Raw genomic sequence first — 16,556 nt, forward strand, 5'->3', positions numbered from 1 at the left:
CATTTGGTTATGAGTTACCTAGTTGGAGCTTTGTGTACCCCGTTATTTGGTGATTTCATTTAGATTGCCTTCATATATGTATATATTCTAGGAAGCTTCTCCTATATTAGGTTCTAACACAACAACTGAAATGGCCCTTAGTTTTACTGTCCTTCCTCATATTCCCTCTCTTACTCTCTTCATTCCTTCCCCTTCCCATCTGATGCTCCTGTTTCAGAACCTTCCCCTGTCTATCCATAATTACCTTTTTATTTTTTAAGATTTATTTATTTATTGTGTATACAGTGTTCTGTCTGCATGTTTCCCTGCAGGCCAGAAGAGGGCACCAGATCTCATTACAGATGGTTATGAGCCACCATGTGGTTGCTGGGAATTGAACTCAGGACCTTTGGAAGAGCAAGCAGTGCTCTTAACCTGTGAACCATCTCTCCAGCTCCCATAACTACCTCTTCTATCTCACCTTCCTATGGAGATCCCTCCTTCCCTTCTAATCCCTTACTCTATACATAACTTCTGTGGTTACACGGATTATAGCTTGCTTATCAAAGACTTAACAGCTGATATCCACATATAAGTAAAAATATAAGATATTTGTCTTTTTGGGTCTGGGTTACCTCACTCAGGATGATCCACTTATTTATGCATTTCATAAATATTATAAATATTAAAATATTTACTGTGAATTACATGATTTCATTTTAATGGTTGAATAATATTCCATTGTATAAATGTACCACATTTTCTTTATCCATTTGTCCACTGATGAACATCTATGCTATTTCCAGTTTTTGGCTATTATGAATAGAACTGCAATTAACATGGTTGAGCAAGTGTCCTTGTGGTGGTATGAAGCATCTTTTGGATCTTTGCCCAAGAATGGTATAGTTGGATCTTGGAGTAGATTGATTCCCAGCTTCCTAAAGAACCACCACACTGATTTACATAGTGGCTGTACAAGTTTGTACTCCCACCAGCAATGAGTGAATGTTCCCTTTACTCCAAATCCTTGCCAGCATGAGCTGTCATTTGTTTTATTGATCTTGACCATTCTGACCAATTGTATTTCCTTGATGACTAAGGATGTTGAACATTTCTTTAAGTGTTTCTCAGCTGTTTATGCTTCCTCTATTGAGAATCTGATTATATCTGTACCTCATTTTTTAATTGGGTTATTTGTTTTCTTGATTTGCAGCTTCTTTTTAGTTCTTGGTAAAATATTTTAGATATTAGACCTCTACTGGATGGTAGTTGGTAACCTGCTGTGGGATGTTCTGTATGGCAAATGTGTTGCTCTGATTGGTCAATAAATAAAACACTGATTGGCCAGTGGCTAGGCAGGAAGTATAGGTGGGACTAACAGAGAGGAGAAAAGAAAGAACATGAAGGCAAAAGGAGTCACTGCCAGGCGCCATCAGGACAAGCAGAATGTAAAGATGCCAGTAAGCCACGAGCCATGTGGCAAGGTATAGATTTATGGAAATGGATTAATTTAAGATATAACAACAGTTAGCAAGAAGCCTGCCACGGCCATACAGTTTGTAAGCAATATAAGTCTGTGTTTACTTGGTTGGGTCTGAACAGCTGTGGGACTGGTGGGTGACAAAGATTTGTCCTGACTGTGGGCAAGGCAGGAAAACTCTAGCTACAGTAACACATTCTGTAACCTGCTGCCTTGTCTGAATGATGGTGTCCTCTGCCTTGTAGAAGTTTTTCAGTTTCATGAGGTCCCATTTATTAACTGTTGTTCTTGATGCCTATGGTATTGGCGTTCTGTTGAGAAAGTCTTTTCCTGTGGTAATGAGTTCAAGATTTTTCCCCACTTTCACTGAAGATCCAGGCAATATGTCCACATACCTATGGGCACCTGATTTTTGATAAAGAAGCCAGAAATACACACTGGCAATAAGACAGTATCTTCAACAAATAGTGCTGGATGGTTGAATGCAGCTGAATGCAAATAGGCTCACATTTATCACCCTGTACAAAATTCAACTCCAAATGTATCAAAAACCTCAACATAAGACCAGCCACACTGAACCTGATAGAGCCTAGCATGTCTAAGGAATGCCATGGGATGCCATAAGATGCACATGGGAAGGGGATCAGAAGAATGAACTTCTGAATATAGTCTTTTTTCCCCCTTAGGATTTATTTATTATGTATACAGTGTTCTGCCTGCATGTATGCCTGTATGCCAGAAGAGGGCACCAGATCCCATGATAGATGGTTGTGAGCCACCATGTGGTTTCTGGGAATTAAACTCAGGACCTTTGGAAGAGCAGCCAGTGCTCTTAACCTCTGAGCCATCTCTCCAGCTCCTGAATATAGTCTTGTTGGCTTGTTTTCCAGTCACTTTCCTTATCTGTCATCGTCTATATAATAGACATTATTATCTCCTTTCACCCCACTTTACCTCAGATCTCTTTAACTAGACTTTTGCTTATTCATGACATTACTGGAAGGCTTCTTCTAGCAGACACAATGTATGCTTTGATGGTGTGTGATGCTTTTTTGGATCTATTTCTGGACACAGCAGGGACACAGATGTGCTAGGGTTGTCTTTCTGTGTGCTGTGAATGTGTGTTGCTCTGATTTAGTTGATAAATAAAACACTGATTGGCCAGTAGCCAGGCAGGAAGTATAGTATAGGTGGGATAAGTAGAGAGGAGAATTCCAGGATGAGGAAGGCTAAGTCAGGAGTTGCCAGCCAGAGACAGAGGAAGCAAGATGTGAAGGCAGAACTGAAAAAAAATACTAAGCCATGTGGCTGAACATAAACAAGAATTATGGGTTAATTTAAGTGTAAGAGCTAGTCAATAGTTAGCCTGAGCTAATGGCCAAGCAGTTTTAATTAATATTAGCCTCTGTGTGTTTACTTGGGTCCATGTGCTGCAGGAATGTCGAGTAGAGAGATTTGTCCTGACCATGGGTCAGGTGGGACACAGAAATTTCAGCTACATAGATGCAGTGATGATTAGGGCCAACAGGTTAAAAACCTCTAAGCCCAGATCCTCTTCATCCTGAAACTGATGTTTATGGGGATGAAGGATAGTAATGAGAGGAGGAAAATAGGCCTTTACCAGAAGGGAGCACTGTGCTACAGCCCCACCTTGGCTGAAACTAGTGTTCCATACAATCTAAGCCAAACTGCATACTAGTGATCAAATAGTAGCTTGATTGGGTCTTTTGCAACATTTTCCTTTTAATTAAAAAAATTAAAGGTTTATTTTATTTTATGCATGTGAGTATTTTTGCTTGTATGTATGCATGGGTACCATGTGCATGCCCGGTGTTGAGGAGGTCAGAAGAAGGCTTTGAATTCCCTAGAACTGGAGTTACAGATGTTTGTGACCCACCATGTTGGTGCTGGGAACTGAATCTAGGTCCTCTGAGTGACAGGTGCTATTAACCACGGAGCCAACTCTTTAGCCCTCCTTTTCAATTTTTTTTTTCATTCATTGAACACTAAGCTCTTACTATGCATATATGTAACTCAATAAATGTTATGGCTTGCTGTAGTGCTGCACACCTTTAATCCTAACACTCAGGAGGCAGAGGCAGGTAGATCTCTGAGTTTGAGGCCAGCCTGGTTTACATAGAGTTCCAGGACTGTCAGAAACTCTCCAGGGCTACACAGAGAGCCCTGTCTCAAAACCAAACCAAACCAAACCACATCACACCACACCAAAACCAGAACAGACAGAATGAAAAGTTAAATGAAGAGAAAATACCTGTCAATTCTGAAGTCATGCTTCATCTTGGCCTTACCTCTCACATTACAGGTGGATTAAAGTGTCTACAATGAAAACTTAAGCACAATATGACATACTGCAAATGTCTGTCCTGCTAAGATGTCTTCTCTAAAGGTTCCACAGATATTAGTGAGCCTTTAGCTTTTTCTGAGGACATAACAGAGATGGTGCCTGCTAGAGAAGACCGAGACTTCAAAGTTCCATGGTGTTAGGATCGGACTTTTAGAGCCCCAGCTCGTTCCAAAGGTCTTCACCATGTCTAGAAGGATGCTGCTTGAGAGACTGAGTAGGAGGAAGGACTGGAGTTACTGGGTTTTTCTTCATCAACCTTATTGTACTCATGCAAAGCTGATGATTTCCCTCTTCATCCTGTTTGTGTAGCGCCTTTCCCATCTGTAGAAAGATTTTTTTTTTTTTTGAGATTCTTAACCAGATGCAGCAGGAGAAAGTTGTAGTAGGGAGTAAGTGTTGTGTAGCAGTTCTCCATGGATTGAAACATTCCATCAAAGTCAAACTCTTCAAGATAAAAGTTGTAAATAACTCAAAATAGCTTCAGGAAGTCCCTGAAACCAACCACATTCACTAGGCCCTTCCCTCCCAAGAGTAAACAATAGAGACTACTGAGAGTCCTCTCAGGCAAGCCAAGCTGAAAGAAGATTGAGAGTAGGCCAGCAGCCTGTAAGAAGCAGAAACACACAGACCTGCCTGGAAGAGGTTTATATCAACTGAGTCACTTGGAAGGGACACTCTGGAACCTGTTAAGCTGCCTGCAGACTGTACAGTGTGCTCCACGTTCCTAGCTTTTGCAAACTGTCACCATGCAGGGTGATCTTTTATGCTCCTGTAAGTAAACTCTCACTCATATTCTTGTATATAACCCCAATAAAACTCATTGGTTCACCAAGTTGGACTTAGGTGGTATCTATACTTTTGTCTGTCATGCTCTCCATCTGGGGTGAATAGACATGTGTCCCCTCAGGAAAAGTCTTGTCACACAACAGGAGGTAGCCCACATTTGCCATTCTCTGGTGATGCCAGAGGTAAGACACATGCTTTCCACTCAGAAGATGGAGCTGTTGTTGAAATAAATCAACCAGTTCAGGCTGGCTAATGTGAGGCATAAACAGAATGAATGGGTTCAAAGGGCTGGATGTTCTGCTCTAGGCAGTGTGGCCCACATTGCCTAGTCTGAACCATTTATTACCAGTGCTCAGACTGGACCCATTTCTTTTTTATTTTTATTTTTTTTTTTTTTTTAATTTCAAACTCTCATTTATTAGTGTACCACTCAATCTTAAAAAAAAAAAAGAAAAAAAAAAAAAAGAAAAGAAAAGAAAAACCGGCTCCAAAGCTAGTCTTACACCATTCTTTACAAAAGGAGACTGTTCCTTCTAACTGCACCCACCCACACCCCAATCTCAAAACACTTCATTTAATTGTCTTGGTCATGTACATTTCCAAGATGAGATTTTATATTTCGCTCCCACAGCTTCTGATTATCGGAAAAGCCATGCTTTCCTTTATTAAAGGAGTTTGGTCCAGCCGATGTTGGTGTGTCCCTTCCGATATTCTTCATCCTCATCTTTGCTTCTGGAGGCATTTCTTCTGGTTCACTATCTTCATCTTCATTGAAAGCTGCTGCTACTGCAAGGGTTTTTGGAGCAAGAGTTGGAACCGTTTGCTTAGGCTTATTTGATCCAAGTTTGATGGATATGGCCGATGCTTTCTTTGCCGTCTGACTACCTATGGCAAATCCAAACTTGGAGATCTTTGTAGGCTTTGTTGGGAGGTCTGCAGCTTCTTCGTCAGCTGATTGCTTTTCAGCGCTGCAACTGGAACTTTCCCCTCCATTACTGGAAGAAACAGTCTTAGTTTTCACAGGTTTTTCTGCTTCTTCTTCAGGTCCTGGTGAAGTCGAAACAACTTACCAAGATGAGCTATTTTTACTGAGCAGATGGATGGGAGCTACAAAGCATCTTTACAAGGCAGACCCAACAGTCTCTTCCACTCCGGCGGCTCCGGCTCGCTGCGGCTTCTCTGGCTTCTCCTCTCCCGCCTTCAGGTCAGCCATCTCCCCTCCCCCCCATTTCTTTTTTATATTTTAAAACTTTTGAAACTTTTCATTTTATATTTTAGTAGCATATATTAGTTATACATGCTAAAATTATGACATTTTCATACATGTACATTTTGAACATATTCACTCTCTTGCGCTCTCATTGGACCCAGTAATTTCTTATCTTCTCTTTGACAGCTTCAGGCTCTATCCTAAGCAGTGTGTGCGTGCACTGAATATCTCTGAGAAGTCAGTCCTAGCCCTGAGTCTGTTTGGGGAAATGGGTGAAGGCATCCATGGCTCTCACTCTGAGGCCATACATTGTACCCAGATCTCTCGGGTCCTCTGGCCATCTAACCAGTTCCAGGGAGAGTAAGTACCAGAGTGATAGCAGGCTGAGCCTCTAGAAAAAAGGAGTATTACATTTCCCATATCTGTAGTGCTTGTTCCAGTTTTAGTGGCCATGATAAATGCCACGGCCACAAAGCAAATCAGGGAAGGAAAGAGTTAATCTTCTGACAGGTTCCAGTCCAAATGAAAGGAAGCCAAGGCAGGAACTCAAGACAGAAACCAGGAAGCTGCGACTGAAGCAGAGAGCACAGAGGAACACTGCTTGCTGGCTTGCTTCCAGGCTCACATTTAGCTACATTTCTTGTATAGCCCAGGCCCATCTGCCTAGGGACAGCATCCCTCACAGTGGACGAGGCCCTCCTACATCAGTTAGCACGGACAAAATGCCCCATGTGTACACAGGGCAGTCTGACAGAGGCAGTTCCTCAGTTCAGAGGCTCTCTCCCCAGGAGTGTCAAGTTGAGAAAGTTAGTTAACCATGACATCTCTGTTTAGAGCTTATGCCACAGGCTGCCTGATACATATGCTCCCATTTGGTCATAAATCAGTTATTTTCATTCTGCTGATAAGTGGGGCCATTTTATTTACTTTTTCGTTTTTTTCCCTTTTATTGAAAATAGATTCTTTTTTTTTTTTTTCAAGACAGGGTTTCTCTTTGTAGCTTTGTAACCTATCTTGGAAGTCGCTTTGTAGGCCAGGCTGGCCTTGAACTCACAGAGATCCTCCTGGCTCTGCCTCCCAAGTGCTGGGATTAAAGGTGTGCGCCACCACCGCCCAGCGAAGACAGATTCTTTTTCCATTCAATATATCTTGACTATAGTTTCCCCTCCCTTTGCTTCCCCCAGTCCCTCCCCATCTCCTTTCCCATCCAGATTCACTCCCTTCCTGTCTCTCATTAGAAAAAAACAGGCTTCTAAGGGATAACAAAGCATGACAAAATAAAATATAATAAGATGAAGCAAAAACTATCATGTCGGAGTTGAACATGGCAAACCATCAGAAGAAAAAAAGCCGCAAGAGCAGGCACAAGAATCAGAAACCCACTCTTTCTCACTCTTAGAAGTCCCATAAAAATATGGAACTAGCCGGGTTGTGGTGGTGTATGCCTTTAATCCCAGCATTCCGGAGGCAGAGGCAGGCTGAGATCTGTGAGTTCAAGGCCCATTTGGTCTACAAAGCTAGCTAGTTCCAGAACAGCCAGGGCTGTTACAAAGAGAAACCCTGTCTCAAAAACAAAACAAAACAAAAAAATTGAACTAAAAGCTATAATATACATGCAAAGGACCTGGTGCAGATCGATGCAGGCCTGTGCTTGCTGCTTCAGTCTCTGTGAGTGTTTATGTACTTTGCTTAGTTGATTCAGAGGGCCTCATTCTCTTGGTGTCCTCTGTCGCCTCCGGCTCTTACACTCTTTCTACCTCCTTTTCCATGGGATTCCCTGAGCTCTGAGGGGAGGGATTTGGTGGAGATCTTCCATTTAAACTCTGTGTGTAATGTCTGGCTGTGGGTCTCTGCTCCTGTTCCCATCTGCTGCGGGAGGAAGCTTCTCTGATTATGACTGAATAAGGCACACATCTATGGGTATAGCAGAATACCATTAGGCGTCATTTATTGATACTCTGTTTGTTTGTTTTTTGAGACAGGGTTTCTCTGTAGCTGTGGAGCCTGTCTTGAAACTCACTCTGTAGACCAGACTGGCCTCAAACTCACAGAGATCCGCCTGTCTCTGCTTCCTGAGTGCTGGGATCAAAGGCATGAGCCACCATCGCCCAGCTAGATTTTTTTTTAAAAAAAGACTAGTAGTGTTTGGTTTTACTCTAGGTCTCTGGGCTGTTTAGTCTCTGCTGTGCTGCCTAGGTGAGGGGCAGGCCATTTCCCGAGTGTTGCCACTGGTAAAGAGGAGAGTCAGCTCTCCCATCTGTTGCAGGAGGTAAGAGCAAGGGGTAAAGGGGGACACTTCTCACCCTCCCACATCGACCCACGACAGTAGTGGTGACAGCTCTCCCACATTTACAACTTCTGAGCTGGCTCACCCACACCTCCGCCGACAAGGTTGGCTGTATCGTGTTACTCAGTGAGGTGCAGGGCCTGCTCTCCCAAGTGTTGCAGCTGGTGGCAGGTGGGGACAGTTCTCCAGCTCTGGTGACCTCAGGGCCAGTTCTCACACCTGCTGAGGCCACTTTATGATTAGAATTTGTTCCTGCTGTTTCTGTACCTGGTCAGGTCGCTCTTTCCTCTCTCTTCTTCCTGGCTTACTTTACCTCCTTTGTGTTCTGACCTAACCATTACCTTCTCAGTGTGGGTTTCTTTGATCAGCTCACTCAAAACTACAGTTCTGATCCAATAGTTCCCACTCATCTCTCTCATTTTCTATTTGTGGACTTTTTTTTTTTTTTTTAATGTTTCCCTTAGTGAAACATAGGTACCTCGAGGCCAGGAACCTATACTTGTTTTATTCATGGTTTGGCTAGCAGGAGATCCCTAATAATTATTACCAAATGGTGTCTGGATAAATGTATTTTGGTACTTTAGTAATTTACAGTGTCACATGGAATTCAAAGGATAGCTATACATAAAAATCTACTAATTAGTGTGATGATTTCTGAGGCTCCTGTATAAATTTCTGGGCAAATCAGAAAAGAACATTGTAAGTGTTCAAAACTTGAAATGTAGCTGGGCATGGTGGCACACACTTTTAATCTTAGTACTTGGAAGGCAGAGGCAGGCAGATCTCTGTGAGTTCCAGATCAGCCTGATGTACAAATCAAATTTCAGGAGAGCTAGGGTTGGTACACAGAGAAACCCCATCTGGGGGGGGGGGACAAAACAAAAAAATCAAAACCAAAACCAAAAAACCAAATAAAAACCAAACCAAACTAAACCAAAAAACTTGAAATGCTGTAATTCAGAGAAATGTTGGCCACTTACGCTCATTTGGACTCATGATAGTAATAATTCCCCAGTAATAGTTAAAAAGCTATATAAAAAAATGCAGTAGAAGTTTCCTTACCTTGTTGACATGAAGACATAAGAGTCTTGCAGCTCAGGCATTTGGATTTATTTAAAATGGTCATGGAGTGCCCTCTTTTGGTGAGGACTCCAGAGAGTCACCTTCGAGGATGTTTTATTGAGATCAGCAATATCACAGCAGTGTAGCTAGGAGATGTAGCTCTGTGGTAGAGTGCTTGACTCTCATGCACGGCCCTAGGTCCAATTTCCAGTAGTTTCAAAAGAATAATAATGTACTTTTAGGTATCAAATGTTCATACAGGGACAGTGAGATGGTGGGTAAGGACACCCAAGCTTGACAACGTTGAGGCTGTACTACTCCAGGTGTGTGCCTCCCCCATAATAAAGTTTTAAAAATTCAATTATTTCCACATGTTAGTGACAAGATGCTACAGTATGACTTTTAGTGAAAGTCAAACTTTTGGGTAACATGGACCAAAATTAATTTTAGAATCTGTACATAGTCACCATTCATGCATATTTTAATCTCTCTATTAACCTTTCAGTGTTAGTCAATCAAAAAGTTGGTCAGAGAAGAAAATCAAGAGCTAATATGCTTCTAAATGATTTCATTTTAGTGTAATATATAAACATAGATGGATATTTTGTGACTCTTTTCACTTTGGTGAATGCTTTTATTAAAATTCTAAGTCTGCTGGACTTAGCTTTTGAATTAAGAGTTCTTCCAAGGTTTTCTCCCTCCCCTGTCCCTTTCCCCCTCCCTTCTCTCCTTTCTCCTGATCTTGTTATGTAGCCCAGGCTGGCTTCATACACACACTTTTTTTGCCTTAGCTTTCAATGCTGAGATTACAGATATACACTGCCACACCTGGTAATTTCTCTATTTTTTTTATGTCTTTCTTATACATGTTCATTTTCAAAAAAGTTTATTCCCCACCAAGTATCTTTTGTGAAGGCACTTAAGTGTGTCCAGCATAGTCCTCTTTTACCTAAATACCAATTTTTTCTTTTAGTAATAAATGCTTTGCATATTACTCATTATTTAATTTTTCAGTTTTGTTTGTCAACACAGGGTTTCTCTGTGTAGCCTTGGCTGTCCTGGAACTCCCTCTTTGTTCTAGGTTGGCCTCAAACTCAGAGATCTGCCTATCTCTGCCTCTCAAGTGCTGGGCTTAAAGGTGTGCACCACCACTGCATGGCTTTATTTTGAAATGTGTAGATGTGTTTCTTCTATTAATTTAATTTAATGTGTGTGTTTTGCCTGCATGTTTATTTGTGTACTATGTGCGTGTGGTACCTATAGAAGTCAGAAGCTGGCATTGGATCCCCTGGGACTGGAGTTAAGGATGGTTGTGAGCCACCACGTGTGTTCTGGGAATTGAACCCCAGTTCTACAAAAGAAGTCAGTGCTCTTAATCACTAAGTCTTCTCTCCTGCCCCACTTTTTATTTTTATTTTTAATTTTTAAAAAGTTTTTTTCTTTTCTTTTTTTGGGGGGCGGGGGTGGGGATTTTTTCTTTTAAGATTTATTTATTTATTATGTATACAGTGTTCTGTTTGCATGTATCCCTACAGGCCAGAAGAGGGCGCCAGATCTCATTACAGATGGTTATGAGCCACCATGTGGTTGCTGGGAATTGAACCTCTGGAAGAACAGCCAGTGTTCTTAACCTCTGAGCCATCTATCCTACCCTCCTCCCACTTTTTAATTGTTTAACATAATGGAACCAATTGATCTTTGAAAAGCAGACACCTCATCCGGTGAGAACTTGAGAGTGGAAGCATATCTCAGATGACTTCCCTGGTGTAAGACTTTCTGTTGTCCTGGGACTCTGCATTTTAAAGTCAGGAAGGGGTGTCTTTGCTCCCCATTTAAGTGGTGATCAGCCTTCGTTCCACTGAGATTTTGTTTGAGCTATCAGAATCATTTAAGGAAGAACATTTTAGTGTTATTTATTCATGTTGTCTGTTAACATTAGCAAGTACTCCGAGACTGTGACATTTTTTTATTTAAAAGTACTGGTACAAATTGGTTTAGTAATGCAGGGCATTTTTATGTTTGTGAAATGATTTGATTTCAACTGTTTTCATATGCTACTGAAAAGTATGCACAGACAAATGTATACACCTAGCCTGTCACTAGAGGGCACTCATGGCCCATTCTTTAAAGTGAATGCTGCTCTGGGTAGTGTGAATGGAAAAAAAAGAAATAAGGAAAGGAAAGGATATGACTGTTCCTAGTTATGGTGGAGGAGAAAATTTATTGTTGATAAAAGGGAAAGCGTAGGTAGAGGCATGGATAGGGACATCTGGGAGAGTCCACAGTGGACATGACCAGACTGAGCTGGGCCATGGGAGGTCGGTGCAGGGGAGAGGGGAACCAGGTGCAGGAACTAGGAGGCCAAATGTACAAAAAAAGTGGGCAACAAAAATGTCTGGATTATACAGGGAAGATCCTCTGGGGGAAGGGTGGCCCAGTCCCTGGGCTGGAGGGCAGGAGGTGGGGTATGCCAGCCATGCCCTGTAACAGGTAAAGACTGAGGGATGCTGGGAGAACCTGGTGGCCAGGTCTGCTTTGATGTGTTAAGTAGGCACTTCAGCCATTTGTCCCGGGTTTGAAACTTAACAGGTATTAATTCTAGAGGAATGATCAAAGAAGTGCAGTTTGGATCCGCAGAGTGAATCTGGAGTTCAATTGACAGTTATTATCGGACAGCACTGGGAGTCTGCTCATGCAAATTTATTAATTTCATAAAAGGATAGTTATTTATTTAGGATTTTGGAAACAGGATTTCTCTTTGTAGCCCTGTGTAGTCCTGGAACTCAGTCTGTAGATCAGGCAGTCTTGAACTCAGAGATATGCCTGCCATGCCTTGCTACAAAAGGGTTTTTAATAATTATACAAATGCAAATTCTTTTTCTTGATGTGTTGTTCAAGAGCTCCTTTAATTTAAAGTTTAATTACCTGCAGAGCATGGTGGCACACGACTTTAATCCTGGCACTCAGGAGGTAGAGGTAGGCAGATCTCTGAGTTTGAAACTAGCTTGGTAAACATGTGTTCTAGGATAGCCAGGGCTATGTAGAGAGAGACCTTGTGTCAAACAAACAAATAAAAAAAAAATTCAGTTACCATTTCATTGATCATGTAATTATTGAAATGAAGTTATTGTTTATCATATTAACTAGCAAACATTACTAGACATCTACTAGAACAAGAGAATTTACTTATTTTACATATTGTATACATTCATTTAAAATAATTTTTTTGTTTGTGTATGTGTGTATGCATGTGGGTATATGTGTTCACATGTGGTGCTAGTGCTCATGCATATGGGTATGGAGGCCAGAAGTTGATGTCAGGTGTCTTTCTTGTCTGTTAGGTCAGAAGTGGCCCCTTAAAATGGTAGTGCTGGTGACAATATCCTAAACAGAAAGACTTTGGACAGGTAACCTGAGGACTGTTGTTGGATAAACAGAGGCCTAAGGACCTGGTTTCTGTTTACCCAGGAACTTCCCTTAATCCTGTCCTCAAAGCTTAACTACCTTCAGCAAGGGCAGCTAATTCCCCATCAATCCAACCAGCCAGTGTTAGCTCAAAGATCCCACCCTGCTGACTGTCATCTAAAATCCACTTGCTTTTCCTCCACTTTTCTCTTCAAAAGCTGTGGCAGTTTGATCCCCAAAAATCTTTTTCTTTTCTACCCATGGAGTGGTTCATTTCGGTGGTTTTACTGCACCTCAGTTACACTCTCCACTTTATTTGAGGCAGGGTCTCTTGCTGAACCTGGCCCATTGTGGATTCCCAGTCTCAATCTCTTGAGTGCTGGGATTAAGGGTGGTTAGCATGAGCAGGCTGGTAGTGGCACATGCTTTTAACTGTGGCACTCAGGAGGCAGAGGCAGGCTGATCTCTGAGTTTGAGGCAAACAGGTCTATAGAAAGAGTTCCTGGACAGCCAGGGCTACACAGAGAAACCCTGTCTCAACAAACAAACAAACAAACATCCCCCAAAACAAAACAAAATGAAACAAAAAACAGTGGCCATTGTATCTACCTGGTTTTATGGTTCTGGGGATCCAAACTCTGGCTCTCACTCTTGTATGGTAAGGACTTCATCCATGAGCCTTCTCTTCAAGGACCAGACAGTGTCTTTAATAGCTATTGGTTTTATATATCTGTTTGCCTTTTGTTGTTTTTGAGACATGGTTTTACTATGTAGTCTTAGCTGGTCTGGAACTTGACATATAGATCACGCTGGCCTTGAACTCACACAAATCCTCCTGCCCCTGCCTTCCAAGTACTGGGATTAAAGGTTTGAACTACCATGTCTAGCTGTGTATTACCTGTTATTGTTGCTTAATGAATTTCTAAAGTGTAGTGGCTTAAAATCTCAGTAATTTATTATAATTTCTGGGATCCAGAAACCACGAGTTTATTAAGGTGCTTTTGGCCCTACGTCAAATTTTTTATCCAGGGTACAGTCATCAAAAGCTCCAGTTATTCAGGGTACAGTCATTGAAAGCTCCATCTGAGCTGTAGAATTGGCTCCTAAGATCAATCACTCACATGGACCTCTCTACAGCACAGCCTGGCAAATGACATTTGGCTTCCTTTAGGCCAAATGGTGTAAGAGGAAGAAAGAATGTGTGAATGGAGGCTACAATTGCTTTATAAGATAATCCTCAGGATGATGCTTCATTACTTTGTTAGGAATAAGTTATTAAGGGCTAGACCTGGTGGCACACACCTTTAATGCCAGCACCTGGGAGGCAGAGACAGGTGAATCCCTGTAAGTGTAAGGCCACACCTTTCACTTTACAGACAGAAACACTTCCATAGGATGTAGCATGAATTTTAACAGGTCGTATTAATATAATCAAACCTGAGACAGGTATTGGGGTGAATACTGGAAGATCAGAGAAGCAGAACAAGCCACAGCCTCACCGCCCAACTCCTCAGACGATCCTTTTTCCTCAGACTGGAAGCCTCTGAGTCCTCATCCAAATGGCTCTCAGCTGAACTGCTACTCAAAAGCCTGAAAGCTTAACCAGCTCTAGTTCCTGGTCATCATGCCTTATATGCCTTTCTGCTTTCTGCCATCACTTCCTGGGATTAAAGGCTCACTTCCTGGGATTAAAAGCATGGGTTACCATGCCTGGCTATTTCCAGTGTGACTTTAAACTCACAGAGATCTGGATGGATCTCTGCCTCCCAAGTGATAGGATTAAAGGCATGTGTGCCACCATTTTCTGTCCTCTATATCTAGTGGCTGTTCTGTTCTCTGACCCCAGATAAGTTTATTAGGGTACACAATATTTTGGAACACAATATCACCACAATAGGAACTTTATTATTGTTATTATTATTATTTGGTTATATATATATAGTGTGCATTGGTCTTTTCCCTGCATATATGTCTGTGTGAGGATGTTGGATCCTGGAGTTACAGACAGCTGTGAGCTGTCATGTGGGTGCTGGGAATTGAACATGGGTCATCTGGAAGAGCAGTCAGTGCTCTTAACCACTGAACCATCTCTCCAGCCCCTGGTTTTTCAAGACAGGGTTTCTCTGTGTAGCTTTGTAGTCTGTCCTGGAACTCGATTTGTAGACCAGACTGATCTCAAATTTGCATAGATCCACTTGCCTCTGCCTTCCAAGTACTGGGATTAAAGGTGTGTGCCACCACACCCTGGCTGCAGGAACCTCATTAAGATTATAGTGAGGGGGCTGGAGGGTTGGCTCAGTGGTTAAGAGCACTCACTGGCTGCTCTTCCAGAAGACCCAGATTCAATTCCCAGCACCCACATGGCAGCTCACAACTGTCTGTAACTCTAGTTCCAGAGTATCTAACACCTTCATATACAGACATACATGCAGGCAAAACACCAATGCACATAAAAAAAGGTTATAGTGAATGTTTAGATTATGTTGAAAAAATCATCTTAATAATGTGGAATCTATCAACTCAACTCTGAGCACTGAATGTCTTTATTTATTTAGATTTTGTTTGACCCAATTCACCTCTTTGGTTTACTGAGTTCTTCTTCTTCTCTTTTTTTTTTTTTTTTTTTTTTTTTTTTTTTTATCATGATTTCTGTCTGAGCAAAACAATTCATTTATGTTTACCATTTTGCTGGAATTAATCACTCTGGAGAACGCAGTTCTTCCTCTCTTCAGCCTCTCCTCCATCTTTTTGAGACAGGTTTTCTCTGTGTTGTCTCTGCTGTTGTGGAACTTGCTCTGTAGAGCAGGATGGCCTAGAACTTAGATATCGGCCTGCCTCTGCCTCCCTTAATCACTCTGCTGGGATTAAAGATGTGTGCCACTACCCCCAGCTTCTAGTAGTTCATTTTTGAAAATTTCTTGAAAATGATTTCAATTTTAGTAATTTTTTTTTTTTTTCGAAATAGAGTTTCTCTGTGTAGCTCTGGCTATCCTGGAACTCCTTCTGTAGATCAGGTTGGCTTTGAACTCAGAGATCTGTGGAGTGTTGGGATTAAAGTCATGCATTACCATTGCCTAGGAGGAAGTGATTTTTTTCATTTCAAATTCCAATTATTCCTATACATTATTGGCAGGAAATACCTTGACTTTTGTCTCTTGTCCATCTACATAGTTTCTTTTTTAAAAGATTTATTTATTTATTATGTATACAGCATGTATGACCAGAAGAGGGCACAAGGTCTCATTACAGATAGTTGTGAGCCACCATGTGGTTGCTGGGAATTGAACTGAGGACCTTCTGGAAGATCAGTCAGTGCTCTTAACCTCTGAGCCATCTCTCCAACCCTCTACATAGATTCTTGTTCTATCCTTCTGTCACAAGATCCAAAATGGTGGTTCTATTTCAACATGAATTTTGAAAATTACTGTATGGTATAACCAGAATGCTGAATTTGACAATTCACTGCTGATGTTGAAAGTGGTTCATAGTCTTTGGGGAACGCTAAGCATTCAACTTCCTGTGGTGCTCTGGACAGCCAACAGAAGGTATTGTAACAGGGCCCAGACCTTAGTAGGCTCCAAGACCATAGCACAACTGACTCCATGATGGAAGTACCATTCAGGCTGTAAAACTCAGCACCTAGACAATACCACCTGTCAAAACTACAGCAAAGGCCTAATCTATCAAAGCCCATAGTTATGGGAAAGTCTTTCAATGTACTAACCTTGCTTTTTGGCTTCTATCGTTCTCCTGGGTAACTGTTCTTGATAACTAAAGTATGTCAACCCAGGACGTGGTTTTTGTGCTTAAAAGCTCACCCTGAGAAAGGCTTGGGGTTTCACTGGGATCCCGAACACACAGGGTAGTCGCCATCTGGCTAATAAAGGACTTTCTATTGGTTTAAATCCATAGAAAGCAGTCTTCCCTGGTGAATACCCCACAACAAGTATCATAACGATTTTCCGACTCAGTGTCTCCCACA

The 16,556-nt window shown here is 41.7% G+C and overlaps 1 protein-coding gene across 1 annotated transcript; it reads right to left on the reverse strand.

Moving 5' to 3' along the window:
* Nucleotides 1-5,104: 5,104 nt before the first annotated feature.
* Nucleotides 5,105-16,447, reverse strand: LOC114697275 (PEST proteolytic signal-containing nuclear protein-like). Its single transcript, XM_037208236.1, has 2 exons — nt 16,393-16,447; nt 5,105-5,657 (listed from the first exon to the last, which is right to left on the reverse strand). Exons 1-2 carry the CDS (start codon nt 16,445-16,447, stop codon nt 5,185-5,187), a joined length of 528 nt encoding a protein of 175 aa, XP_037064131.1. The 3' UTR covers nt 5,105-5,184.
* Between the last annotated feature and the right edge of the window lie 109 nt (nt 16,448-16,556).

Source organism: Peromyscus leucopus, chromosome 7, assembly GCF_004664715.2.
Source record: "Peromyscus leucopus breed LL Stock chromosome 7, UCI_PerLeu_2.1, whole genome shotgun sequence".
Classification (NCBI taxonomy): Eukaryota; Metazoa; Chordata; class Mammalia; order Rodentia; family Cricetidae; genus Peromyscus; species Peromyscus leucopus.

Coding starts and splice junctions, on each gene's coding strand:
- LOC114697275 (XM_037208236.1), bottom strand. CDS start 16,447: ATGGCGACTACCCTGTGTGTTCGGGATCCCAGTGAAACCCCAAGCCTT. Junction 5,658..16,392: donor AACCCCAAGCCTTTCTCAGG/GTGAGCTTTTAA, acceptor CGACTTCACCAG/GACCTGAAGAAGAAGCAGAA.